The 13,125-nt window shown below is 38.3% G+C and overlaps 1 protein-coding gene across 1 annotated transcript in view; it reads right to left on the reverse strand.

Moving 5' to 3' along the window:
* AKAP9 (A-kinase anchoring protein 9) overlaps nt 1-13,125 on the reverse strand; it is a 202,990-nt gene that overhangs the window by 147,880 nt on the left and 41,985 nt on the right. The window contains exon 2 of the mRNA XM_065398462.1: nt 8,007-8,259. Coding sequence (XP_065254534.1) covers nt 8,007-8,259 — 253 coding nt within the window. The remainder of the gene's footprint in view (nt 1-8,006; nt 8,260-13,125) is intronic.

The raw sequence follows: 13,125 nt of genomic DNA on the forward strand, positions 1-13,125 counted from the left end.
TAAGACACAACGAGTGCGGGTCGCTTTTAGGCATGCGCTTGGCGCAAGCCACACAGTTCTTAAAACCTGGGGAGCGCGGCATGCCACGGCGCTGGGCCGGAGAGAGGGGGGGAAAAACCCAACAACTATACTATACTAACCTTTTAACTGGTACTACAAACTAACTGAGAACTATATACATGGAAAAGTGAAGAGAACTTGCTGAGCAAGAGCCAAGGGAAGTTCCAGCCACCATCACTGGAGGTAAGAAGGAACTGAAGGGGTGGCGGGTCGGCAGGGCTATATATTATGCGCCATGAGGGCACCACTCCAGGGGGCGCCCAGGTCGACCTGACGGATAATGCTAAAGGAAAAATCTTCCGGCCAATGTGCACGTGCGCGCGCACACACCTGATTGGAATCAACATGAACAACCACTCGAAGAAGAGCTATGATTTAAGGACATTACAGATGAAGTTCAGGTGAGAGATGCAATGGACAGGAAAACAGGGATTGTTATTTCTTATCAGTTACAATAATAAAAGCGGCAGTAATCTTCAGGACTCTAACAAAAACAGACATTCCTCTCCCCTCCTCCCACCTTTCTTAAACTGGCTCCTATACAACACTCCGAGGAGAAATTATGCCTGTCAGACTGCTACAGAATTCTCTCAGGGGAACCACTCTAACATGATTATTAAGGAATATTAATGACTATCTGTGCCTTTCAAAAATAGTCTTCTTCAGGTGAAAGGTTCTGGTGAGTTTTTCTAGTAAATTTTGGTAATCAGAGAGATTAAACACCCTTTTAATCCTAAAAGAAAGGGAATTAGACATCTTGTGAAATCCTCCCAGGAAAAGAGCAAGAAAGCCCATAAACTGAAGTAGCCAATGAGACTGCAAATGCTGAACAATAAAGGAAACAAAATGGTCCTAGTTACAATTCTGATGATAAACCAAGAAAGGGAAAGAAAAGTTACAGTCCTTTGAATAGATCCCTTCTATCTAAGAAAAGGAATCCATAAAGTAAAGAAATAGAAACACTTTGATTCCATCTGCTGTGGTCTGCATCAAGAACGAGGGTTTCTTCAGGACTCTGTTTTTATTTTTTTTTAAATTGGAGATTCTAGTTCCACTTGCTGACAGGGAAAACTCAAACCAGAAAAATCACAGAAAACTGTGATTTATTTTATCTACAGAAACACTAGAAGAACAAAGAAAGTCCAGTCATGACACTTAAAAATGCTACATACACCAACTACTGAATATATTTTGTGGCACAAAAGCAAAAACCAAAGACATATCCTACTACAAAGATGAGGTAAGAAAGAACTGGAAATTCAGCTAGAAAATAATCCCTTGTAATACTTCCAGTAATCTTGCCTTAGATCTTTATAGGATGTTGTGTCAAGATAGTAATGTTGGGTGAAAGAGCAGACAGCTCTAAGAAAATGCCTTGTAAATCTCAGTTGGAGAGATTACCCTGAACCTGGCTACTACTTGGGCTGCACCTCCAATTGAGCAAACTCTAGTCTGATTATCATAATCTAGTTTGTCTATCAGTACTCTTACAGCACTAAACAGTAAAGTATGAGATGCATAAAAATCTATTTTGGCTTTTTAACTCCATTACAGATACTATATTAAAAGATTAAAGTTGAAAGATAATTTCTGAACATCCAAAGCACTTCTCATTAGCTTGACTAACATGGTCCTGATTGAGACTAAATGGAATGCAGCAAAAAAAGTTCTACATTTAACAGCAACTTCATTAAGGTGGAACTCAGTGGTCTTTTTGGAAAGAACTACATATGAATAATGAGCAAGATTCAGATTATTAATGAACAGTGGTGACAACATTCTATAAATTTGAGTTACAACCACCAAAAAACTTTCAAAAACTTTCATATAAAGTTTGTTGTTGTTGTTGTTGTTAACTTTTTTTCCCCAAGTAATTATAGGCTCTCTCTCATTTAGGACAGGTAAATGTGATTTAGAAGAGTACTTGCGTCAGCTTACTCAGAGTGATAGTAACTCTCCACAGCACTACTGTAGAACATGTACTCATAACATTCTTCCACAAGAATTTGGTTATAAATAAAATAAATAAATAAATTATTAAATAAATTAATGGAGATATCCCATCTCCTAGAACTGGAAGGGACCTTGAAAGGTCATCGAGTCCAGCCCCCTGCCTTCACTAGCAGGACCAAGTACTGATTTTTGCCCCAGATCCCTAAGTGGCCCCCTCAAGGATTGAACTCACAACCCTGGGTTTAGCAGGCCAATGCTCAAACCACTGAGCTATCCCTCCCCCCGGGGAGGAAGGTTTCTCTGTACTACTATATATGTGTAGGCCATGCTGCCCTTATTATTCCAACAGTTTAAAACAGGGGTCAGCAACCTTTCAGAAGTGGTGTGCCAAGTCTTCATTTATTCACTCTAATTTAAGGTTTCGCGTGCCAGTAATATATTTTAACATTTTTAGAAGGTCTCTTTCTATAAGTCTAGAATATATAATTAAACTATTGTTGCATGTAAAGTAAATAAGGTTTTTAAAATGTTTAAGAAGCTTCATTTAAAATTACATTAAAATGCAGAGCCCCCTGGACTGGTGGCCAGGACCCGGGCAGCGTGAGTGTCACTGAAAATCAGCTCGCGTGCCAGCTTTGGCACGCGTGCCATAGGTTGCCTACCCCTGATTTAAAACCTTCCCTCTTCTCCCTGCATAACAGCTCCCCTATCCCATTATTCCTCTCCCCCAGCTCTATCAAGTTACTTGCCTCCTTCCTCTTTCCTATATAAAATCAATCAAAGGAGGGACAGACTGATCCAATATGGTATCTCTTTCCTTCTTTTTCTTTCCTCCCTGTCACAGTAAGAGAAGTCTCCTAAGTTCACTCTCAAAACCAGTTCCTCTCACCCTGACAGCTTCCTTCAGGACCCCCTCCTGGAGGAGGCTGCAGCTTGTGATCCTCTAGAGGAAACCCCTTTTGTTGAATGGAGCAAACAGTTCAATTGTGTTACTACTAGGAGTGGTTCTGAAACCCAGAAGTGGGCTCTGTAAATAAGGAAACTGGGAATACAACATCAGAATTTAAATTTAATTAAAGCATATGTTGCTGTTCAACTTGCAAGGACCTCTGAAATAGGGATGTAAATACCATTTAAAAAGTTAACCGTTTAAACGATAAAAATGTTGTTTAAAGGGTTAACCGATTAAGCGGCTGGGCCCGCTCCGTCCGTGGGGCCACTGGGGTCGGCGGGCCAGCTGGCCGGCCAGCCGGCCCAGGGTTAACGGTTAAGGCAGGTTAACCGGTAAGATTAATGCTTACCGGTTAACCTGTTAACCTTTTGCATCGCTACTCTGAAATATCTAGTTCGGGGGTATAACTGCATTTAAAAAGGAGTCCACAGTAGTTGACAAAATATACAAGACAATTTTGGCAGTGCTAAGGTTCTAAATGGAAACTTGTAGTTTTGTCTCTCTGACTAACAGGCTAACCTCAAATATTCTTAATGAGGGCAGGAGAGGGAGGTGGAGTTTATTAAAGACCTTTTTGGCTGTTGGTGAGAAGGGAGAGGAGCCAAAGAAGTTATAAATTCTGCTTCTCCCAGTGTAGGGTTAGCAAGCCAAAAACCAAGAGCACAGCTGTGAAACCCCTCTTGAAAATATCCTGCTTACATAGCTGCAGTTTATGCTTTACAATATATTGTAAGCATAGTTTCTCTTGTTTGTGCCAAAATCATATCGTTCTAATTCACTTTCTTCATTGAATCTCTTTTCACAAGCACACTAAGTAAATCTGCACCTTGCACCTCTTCACTTTATTGGGAACTCTTATAGCTAGTGACCGTTAGATTTGGCATTTTTGTCCACTCTCAAGCCACATTATTTGGTGCCATGCTTAGTTGATCAGGAGAAAACATCGACAGTTCAAAAACCTTTCATTTAGTGGGCATTGCTTTCACAATGTGTCTCTCAAGAAATGCAGAGATCACAAATTATTTGGCAGGGGAGGAGAGCCCTGAAGTGTAAATCAGAATAAAAAACAGATGTATGAGTTACTCTATATACACTAATAGTTCATATCAGTGTAAATATGTTTTTAGCACATGCATTAAATATGCACGTGAGAAAGATCTGGGGGTTTGGTGGATAATTTGCTGCACGTGAACTCTCAGTGCAATGCTGTGGCCAAAAGGGCTAATGTGATCCTTAGAGGCATAAACAGGGGAATCTTGAGTAGGGATAGAGAGGTTATTTTATCTCTGTATTTGACACTGGTGCAAGTGATGCTGGAATACTGTGTCCAGTTCTATTGTCCACAATTCAAGAAAAATATTGCAAAATTGGAGAAGGTTCAGAGAAGAGCCACAAGAACGATTAAAGGAGTTAAGGTAACAGACTAAAGGAACTCAATCTATTTAGCTTAATAAAGAGAAGGTTAAGGGGTGACTTGATTACAGTCTACAAGTACCTATGTGAGGAATAATATTTAATGATGGGTTCTTCAATCTAGCAGAGAAAGGCATAATACGATCCAATTGCTGGACAAATTGAGACTGGAAACGAGGCATAAATAACCATTGGAACAATTTACCAAGGTTTGTGGTGGATTCTCCCCCTTAATGATAATTTTTCAATCAAGAGTGGGTGTTTTTCAAAAAAATATGCTCTAGGAAATATTTGGGGAAAGATCTATGGTCTGTTATACAGGAGGTCAAACTAGATGATCACAATGGTCCCTTCTGGACTTGGAATCTATGGATCTATTAACAAAAATGTAGTTACTGTGCATATTCAATAACCACATTCAAACAGCTTTGTTTCAACTGGTTTTTCTTCCTAAAATATCAAAAACAATTAGACTAGACAACTGCTTACAATTCCATTTGATGTTTAAATTAAAGCCAGTTTTTTAATTAAGAGCACAAAAGATTACTAAACCAGCAAACCTACAAAATGTATATTTATGTTAAAAAATCTTGTGCAAGTTTTTTTTTAAAAGGAATTCTATAAAAAAGGTTTCTAAAGATGTCTCTTTGCTGAGACCTTATATTCCAATTTTTATTCCTCCTTTTCCAAAAATTTAGACAGCCGATTTATGACTCTGTGGGAAAGAGAGAGGTTTTTACAAAATGGAAGGGTTTCACTTATCTATAGTGTCATGAAGCAGCAAGTCTATAATTCTGCCTTTTATCATTTACATTAATGCACAGTATAGGACAACACATAGCCTTTCGCTTCAGGATAGGTAGATTCAAATATTAAGTCACCAGGAAATATTCTTACCCTACTTTCTACTGTATGTTTGTCCACACCTCAAAACCACTATACAAGTGGCACGATTAGCAGTCTGCTCAAGAAAAGCCCAAGGTTGGAACAGCAGGAGGTATTTGCAGGTCAATATCAAGGAGTGTTAGCTGAAGTGTAATAGGTCAATTTGACAAGCAGCTGTCTATACATTACTTTTCTCTAGCCAGTGTTACGAGTTTCGTTTTCATAAGAACTAGGTTCACCCATCACTTTTAAAAACTTAATAAAGATTAATTGAAAGATTTTTGTTATCATACTAGTTAAAGTCCAGTAAAACTAAATTGCTGGAACCAAAGGTTCACTGAAAATGAATGTGACATAAATAGTTACTGGTTTTTGTTTTCTCATATGAACTAGATGTTTATAATTGGTACTTAGCTGACAGACAACTCCAGAAACTGAAGTTCTTGCTAGTTGTCCACACAACAAGTACAATACTATGCTGTTCAGATGCCCCTCTAAAAAGATAGCTCAGTCACCATTCAGTTCCTTCACCTTCACTGCCAACATTCACAGAGTGTAAGTTCAGAAGGGACCCTTAAATATCTAGGTATATATCTGTATACCAGAGGCCTTTAAATTTCATCCGGTTGACACTGTATTGAGCCCTATCAATAAACTGTGTTTGACTAAAGCCTTTCTTGGAGAAAGGCATCCAGATGTGATCTGAAGACATCAAGCACTGGAGAATTCACCAGTGCCCTTGGTAGTTGGTTCCAATGGTAAATCACCCTCATTGTTAAAAATGTGTGCCTTATTTCCAGTTTGAATTTGTCTGGCTTCAACTTCCAGCCATTGCTTCTTGTAATACCATTCTTCACTACATCAAAAAGCCCTTTGGTACCCAGTATTTACTCCCCATGACGGTATTTATACACTATATTCAAGTCACTGCTCAATCTTATTTTTGATAAACTAAACAGATTGATCCCTTTAAGTCTCCCACTTTAAGGTATTTTCTCCAACGATCAAATCGTTTTGGGTCTCTCTTTTCTGCACCCTCTCCAATTTTTGAATATCCTTTTTAAAAAGTGGACACCAGAACTGTATGCAGTATACTAGTATCAGTCTCATCAATGCCATATATGGAAGTAAAATCACATCCCTATTCTTGCTTACTACTCCCCCATTTATACATCCAAGGATCACATTAGCCCTTTATGCCACAGCATCAAGCTCATGTTGAGTTGCTTGTCCACTGAGACTCCTAGAACCTTTTCATAGTCAGTGCTTTAGGATACAGTCTCCCATTTTGTGGGTATGGCTTGCATTTCTTGTTCCTAGATGTACAACAATAGTACTGAATTTTGTTATGGGAACACTTGTCCACTCAGAACTGAACTGCAACTGCCAATCCATTTCACATAGGCCATTTTATAACCTTTAGATGGTAGGCCATTTTTTAACCTTTAGATGGTAAGCACTTTGAGTCACTAATGACCAGAGTTAAATTCCAATAAGTAGTAAAAGGTGGAGCACCAAGTACCCTGAACCATCCAATTCCTCCCCCAAATTAGTGTTTTCAAAATAAATTCCTAGTCACTGTTAACCAGCAAGCGTCAAATTACTTTATAAATACCAGAAAAATGCTTAGGTTTGCATTTTTTCTCCTTACCAGTAACCACAATGGTACTTATTTAAAACTATAACAGTGTAATACCAGAGGCATACACAGCTGTAGGCACAGTACACATGATGTGTATTGACAGGGGAGCCCTGGTACAGAAGCTGGCCCCATGGCAGCAGTATGGAGAAGCAGCCCTGGCTGCCCCAATGCCTATTCAGTTTTGGCCCCACAGTCCTTCCATCATGCTGGGGAGCAGCGGGGCCAAAACTGAGTCATTGGTATTGTGACCTGGTGCACGAGGGTCACAGATTCACTCAGGTTTGGCCCTGCAGCCTGTTCGCAACGTGGGGACGGTGGGACCAAAATTGAGTGAGTGGTGTTAAAACCTGACACATGGGGGTCACAGAGCTACTCAGACTCAGGTACAGGGCCCAAACTACCCTCACACACTAGGTCACAACACCAGTCATTCAATTTTGGCCCCACAGCACCACATTCATGGAAGAGCCATGGGAGCAAACCTGGTTGGGCAGTCAGCACTGCTTCTCCATGTTGCTGCCATGGGGCCGGCTCCCGCACCAGGGATCCCCCCCAGAAGCCTGCCCAGCCTCACCCTGCTTCCAGTAGTCCATGTCCCCTCTGCTGTGCCCCAGGTACTTGCTCACCAACAGCCTCAAGACCTACTACAAGTACAGGGAGCTGGAGTGAGCACCTGCATAGGGTAGCTGTCCAGGAGAGGGGCAGTGAAGAGCCCCAAGGTGGAAGAACACTAGAGGGTTCAGTTGTGCAAACCATGTAAAAAATTTCTGGGGGTACTCCTGAGTAATACTTATCATTTTATTATAAGCTTTTAAAAAATACATACAGCTTTTATCCTATCAAGGAATGCACACAACTGTGCCAACAAATGCTTCATATTCTACAGCTCAGTTATCATGCCATAGAAAATATGTCACCAACAGGCAAATGGAAAGTGTCAACTCTGGGCATAAAGCAGCATGGAGGTTGAGGCAAGGAATAATGTCAATATTCTCATAAAGCCCACTCATTTTCCTTTGCATATTCATTGCAGTTTAATAAAATATAAAGAGCGCATCTTTAAATAGAAAATAATGTAATTGCTTAGGACCTGATAAACACTTACTTCAATGGTATACGTCTGGTCATGTTTGATAATTTCTCTACTGCGTAAAGTCCTCATTATAGCAAAGTCCGCAGTAGCTGCTGCTCCTCTTTGGTGTGTGGATGTCTCACCACCCTGTGACCGGTCAATATCAGGACCATCTTGTACCGATTCTTCATCTTTGGTGTTTGATGCCTTTTTATTTTTTTTCTGCTTCTTCGATGCACTCTGCCCATCAGACTGTGCTTTCCGTTGCCTAAACTGGGCAAGCTGCACATAAGAGAAAATCCTGTTAAGGTGAAAGTTTTCTTCTTTATTACTAATGACACCAATTATGAGAGCTTATGGACTGTTCTACATAAATCTTCTGACTAATCTCTGCAGAAAACAAAGCTGAGGTTAATGCTGCATATTCCAAATACCCTTCAATACAATTTAATATAAACATTAAAATAATGTTTAAAATTTACAATATATAAGCAGCATAATGATAATTTAATATAGGTCTTGCAGGTTTCAGAACAATAAGTAATACTTATTGGACAGCTATCTAGAAATCAAAAGATTCAAAGTTAAACAAAGCACAAAGGTTATAAAATAATCTTTGATCTCATTTTCTTAGGGAAACTTAAATTTCTCTAGTTTTATAATAATTACCTTACACACCAACAAGACTATGAAACTCATTTTATCTGCTTTGAAATAAAAGCGGAAGAGCAACCCTTTCTAATACCAAATATGTATCACTGCACTCTTCAGAAAAAAATACTTTTAGGAATCAAGAAAACCAGCCCAAGCTACTAACAAAACATAGAAGAAAGTAAAATACAGCTTTAGGAAATCGTCTAACAAAAGACAACAAGCAAATTTCAAGATACTCTACCTTGTAGCAAAACATGATGATGAATAAAAAGTCGCAGGTGATCCAGACACAGCACAGTTGAAAAACCAATTAGCACGTAAGCTATTCAAATACTCTAAGACACTGCCTTTTACAGAGCTTATCACTTTTAATCAGATGTAATGGTTTACATGTGAAAATCCATTTAGAATATATTTTTCTTAACTGGAACAGAATTTCAGTTCAAGAAAGAAAAATAATAATTACGTTTTTTACAAATGTAAAGACAAAATTAAACGGACATTAACAAAGTGTTATCCATCACCAGGTTTTATTCTCCCACCTCAAAAGTCCAATATTAATGACTGCTGCAAACCATATTACTTTATTAAGCACATACACTTACAAACACAACAACAACAACAACAACATTTAAATAAAGCCCTACACTTTCATATCTATTTTATGTTAATTAATACCAAAGAATTATGCATTTTGGTAAACCCACTGTCAATTTTTTCAAAAAAAGTTTCTATCATATAATAAAATAATATTGGAATTTTTGCTCATGATATTCACCAATCCAGAGAGCCAGGCTTCCATTCAAACTCTTTGTCAACGCTCAAGTGGATCAATCAGGATTTCCAGTTTGGCAAAGATCTCCCTTCCCAGTCTCTGTTCTGTCACAATGCAAGCTGTCACTTTTGTGTTTTCTAATTGTCATTCAACCTCAAGATAGCTGAGAAAGCCATAAATTAAACATAGATGCTATTTGCAAATCAACTATGATTTCTTCCATAGCTAATACTTTTGTCTCGCTGCAAGAAAAGATTTTCTTATTTCCCCAGCAGGAGCCTGCAGCCTCAGGACAGCTGACAATGTGGAATATAGCTTCTGCTCTGCTCAGAAGGACCTTGAGATTTGCTGAGCAAATAATGCTCACCTACGTATTTAGCATTTATTTCCACTTTCTCTTCATTTCATCCCTAACTAGTTTAAATATTTAACAAGGCTTTTTCTATTTTTTAAATAAATAAAACTTTTTAATATTTCAGAACATTTGTCAAAGAATAAGTATTTTACATCAGGAAGAGAGGAGAGATTCCCCACCACCATGTTCAGGTAAGGAATAGGATACATCATAGACTTATCTTCTTAATAGAGGGAAGAGTGAGGATACTAATTCTCTAGCTCTTCACAATACCAATACATGTTCTGAGGTCTTGTCTATACAGTGCGGCAAAGTGCACCAAAGCGGTGTGATTTGTAAAGCGTTCTAACTGGCCCCTGTCAGGGTGGATTTGATTTAAATCATGATTTAAATCACTAGTCAGGAAGATTAGATTTAATCATGGCTTTCTACATAAAAGTGCATTCTTGTTGGTTGTTATAACCTTAATACATATTCTTCACAACTCAGAGATAGATGTAGGTTTCATTTTTAGAAGGTACACACTATATATTTTTAAGTGATTTAATTTGAAAACTTTTCAGATTAATTTTACAGCTATATCAGAAAATGAATGATTGTTTGGTTATTTCATTTACCAAAGGTAATTGAAGCAGATATTTATGAAGTCAGTGGGGGATGAACTATCTCCAATACAACAGGTTAACCATTAATATTTGGAGGATTTTCTTGCCACGCTGTATTAGGAGGAGAACATCACCAGACAAACATTTAAATTGTTTTATTTAACTAAAACAACAACGTTAATATATTCTGGATTTTTTTCTTCAACAGCAAACATATAATATTTTAACCAAACAAGCATATGTATTTTTGAATTTAGTTAAACATTCAAGTTTTTTGAAAATCAGGTTTGTTTTTGTTAAAATTGTTTTAACTAAAATAGTTAAATGAAATATTTAAAAAACAAAAACAAAAATTAAATCGACCGTGTCAGCCAGGTCAACACGAGAAACTTAAAATATGGCTTCTGCGGCTAACTCAGTCGTCTTCACCTTCATTTTCCTGTTTGTTCATAATCGGGGGGGGGGGGGCAGGGACACACACACACACACACAAAAACCCAAGCTTTCCTGCTTTTTCAGGTCCCAAACCATTTCTCAATTTGGAATGAATTAGTCCAAAGGAAGAAAATATTCTTTCTACACCGGCAGAAGAAGCTACTGCTGTTAAAAGTGAGATTATCACTTCAACAGTCTCTGAATCCAAGTGCTTAAGTGACTTCCACCAGTTCACTGGTGTGACTTTCTTTAAAACATAATAGTTGGCATTATGGAGGAATGATTCCTGGATGTCCATGTCACAGCCAACTCCTCTTCTTCAGCCGTTAAGGTTTGACCCTGGTACCGAGTATTGAGACTATTTGCAAGAAAATGAGCTGGAGATAGTGCTTGTCCCATTCGTTTTTTTAATGCTTGTAATTTAACTCTGTCATTGCACATTTCTCATTTTAAGATCTCGCTCAGTTCCTTCCAAATTTCAACAGTGTCAGCAAGAAAACAGCAATTTCTCTTCATTTTGTTCAAGGCTACAGAAATAGGCTTCAGGGTACTCAGCATGTATTCAACATTTCTCTTAAGCCCAATGTTGAGAACTTTGGCTGTGACAGTGCCATCTATTCTTTCATGGTTTTGTTCACAAACTGTCGTCAGATTAGGCCAGTTCTTGATATAGTGCTCAAACAGTCCACTACTGAGTTCCATCGCACATCTTGTGGGAGAGTTAGCTTGGTTCCTCCCACTTTTTTCAGAGCAGCTGCTGCAAAGTGGTTGTTACGGAAGTATTTTGATTTTTATCCACCCTGGCCCATGTAGACCCTGCTGGCGAGCTCTAAAAGGCAACTAGTTTGCATTAACATAATCCTTTTTGAGACTATATGTTACGTCAACAAAACAGCTAGCTAAGTCATTCTTGTCATAAGTAAAACCCAGAGTATTTTCTAAATGAGACACTGGTACAAGCTGGTGGGTGTGGCCTTCAGAAGTAAGTATTTGAGAAATTTTTAAGAGAGCTAGACAGTGTCAGAGATCAAGCATTCTCTTCCCAAACTTGATCACATATTTTTATATTACCTAAAGCAACCCTAACATTGTTTCTATAGCTAAAGTTGCTGCAAGAAAATGTAATTGTGAGCTTTCTGGAACATATACACACTGGTTCTAAAGTATCCCATCAACTCTATGATGGCTGAAACCGTATGTAATAGATAAAAGGTAATGCAGCTTCTTCCAATGCAACTTTATATTCTTTATGTGCCTACGAAATTAGATAAATGGCTCCAACAAGAATGACTGAAGGATTCTAACCCCTCGAGTACGGACTGTCTGCGTGATGCATCTAGTTACATTATATTCCTCTCTTTTCAAAACTAAGCTACCATTTTTTTATCTCTGAGGAATTATTAAATAAAACTCTAGCAATTTTGGTTAAAGATATTATACAATTAATTGAACTTTCTTTTAAATAATACTAAATATGGGCATGTGTAAATGTAGGTACCTAATCTGGGCAGTCAAATAATGATTCCACCTTATTAGTGTCTTACTAATCTATTAGAGTTCTTTGAAGGGGTCAACAAACATGTGGACAAGGGGGATCCGGTGGACATAGTGTACTTAGATTTCCAGAAAGCCTTTGACAAGGTCCCTCACCAAAGGCTCTTACGTAAATTAAGCTGTCATGGGATAAAAGGGAAGGTCCTTTCATGGATTGAGAACTGGTTAAAGGACAGGGAACAAAGGGTAGGAATTAATGGTAAATTCTCAGAATGGAGAGGGGTAACTAGTGGTGTTCCCCAAGGGTCAGTCCTAGGACCTATCCTATTCAATTTATTCATAAATGATCTGGAGAAAGGGGTAAACAGTGAGGTGGCAAAGTTTGCAGATGATACTAAACTACTCAAGATAGTTAAGACCAAAGCAGATTGTGAAGAACTTCAAAAAGATCTCACAAAACTAAGTGATTGGGCAACAAAATGGCAAATAAAATTTAATGTGGATAAATGTAAAGTAATGCACATTGGAAAAAATAACCCCAACTATACATACAACATGATGGGGGCTAATTTAGCTACAACGAGTCAGGAAAAAGATCTTGGCGTCATCGTGGATAGTTCTCTAAAGATGTCCACGCAGTGTGCAGAGGCGGTCAAAAAAGCAAACAGGATGTTAGGAATCATTAAAAAGGGGATAGAGAATAAGACTGAGAATATATTATTGCCCTTATATAAATCCATGGTTTGCCCACATCTCGAATACTGTGTACAGATGTGGTCTCCTCACCTCAAAAAAGATATTCTAGCACTAGAAAAGGTTCAGAAAAGAGC

The sequence above is a fragment of the Emys orbicularis genome, chromosome 2, assembly GCF_028017835.1.
Source record: "Emys orbicularis isolate rEmyOrb1 chromosome 2, rEmyOrb1.hap1, whole genome shotgun sequence".
NCBI lineage: Eukaryota > Metazoa > Chordata > Testudines > Emydidae > Emys > Emys orbicularis.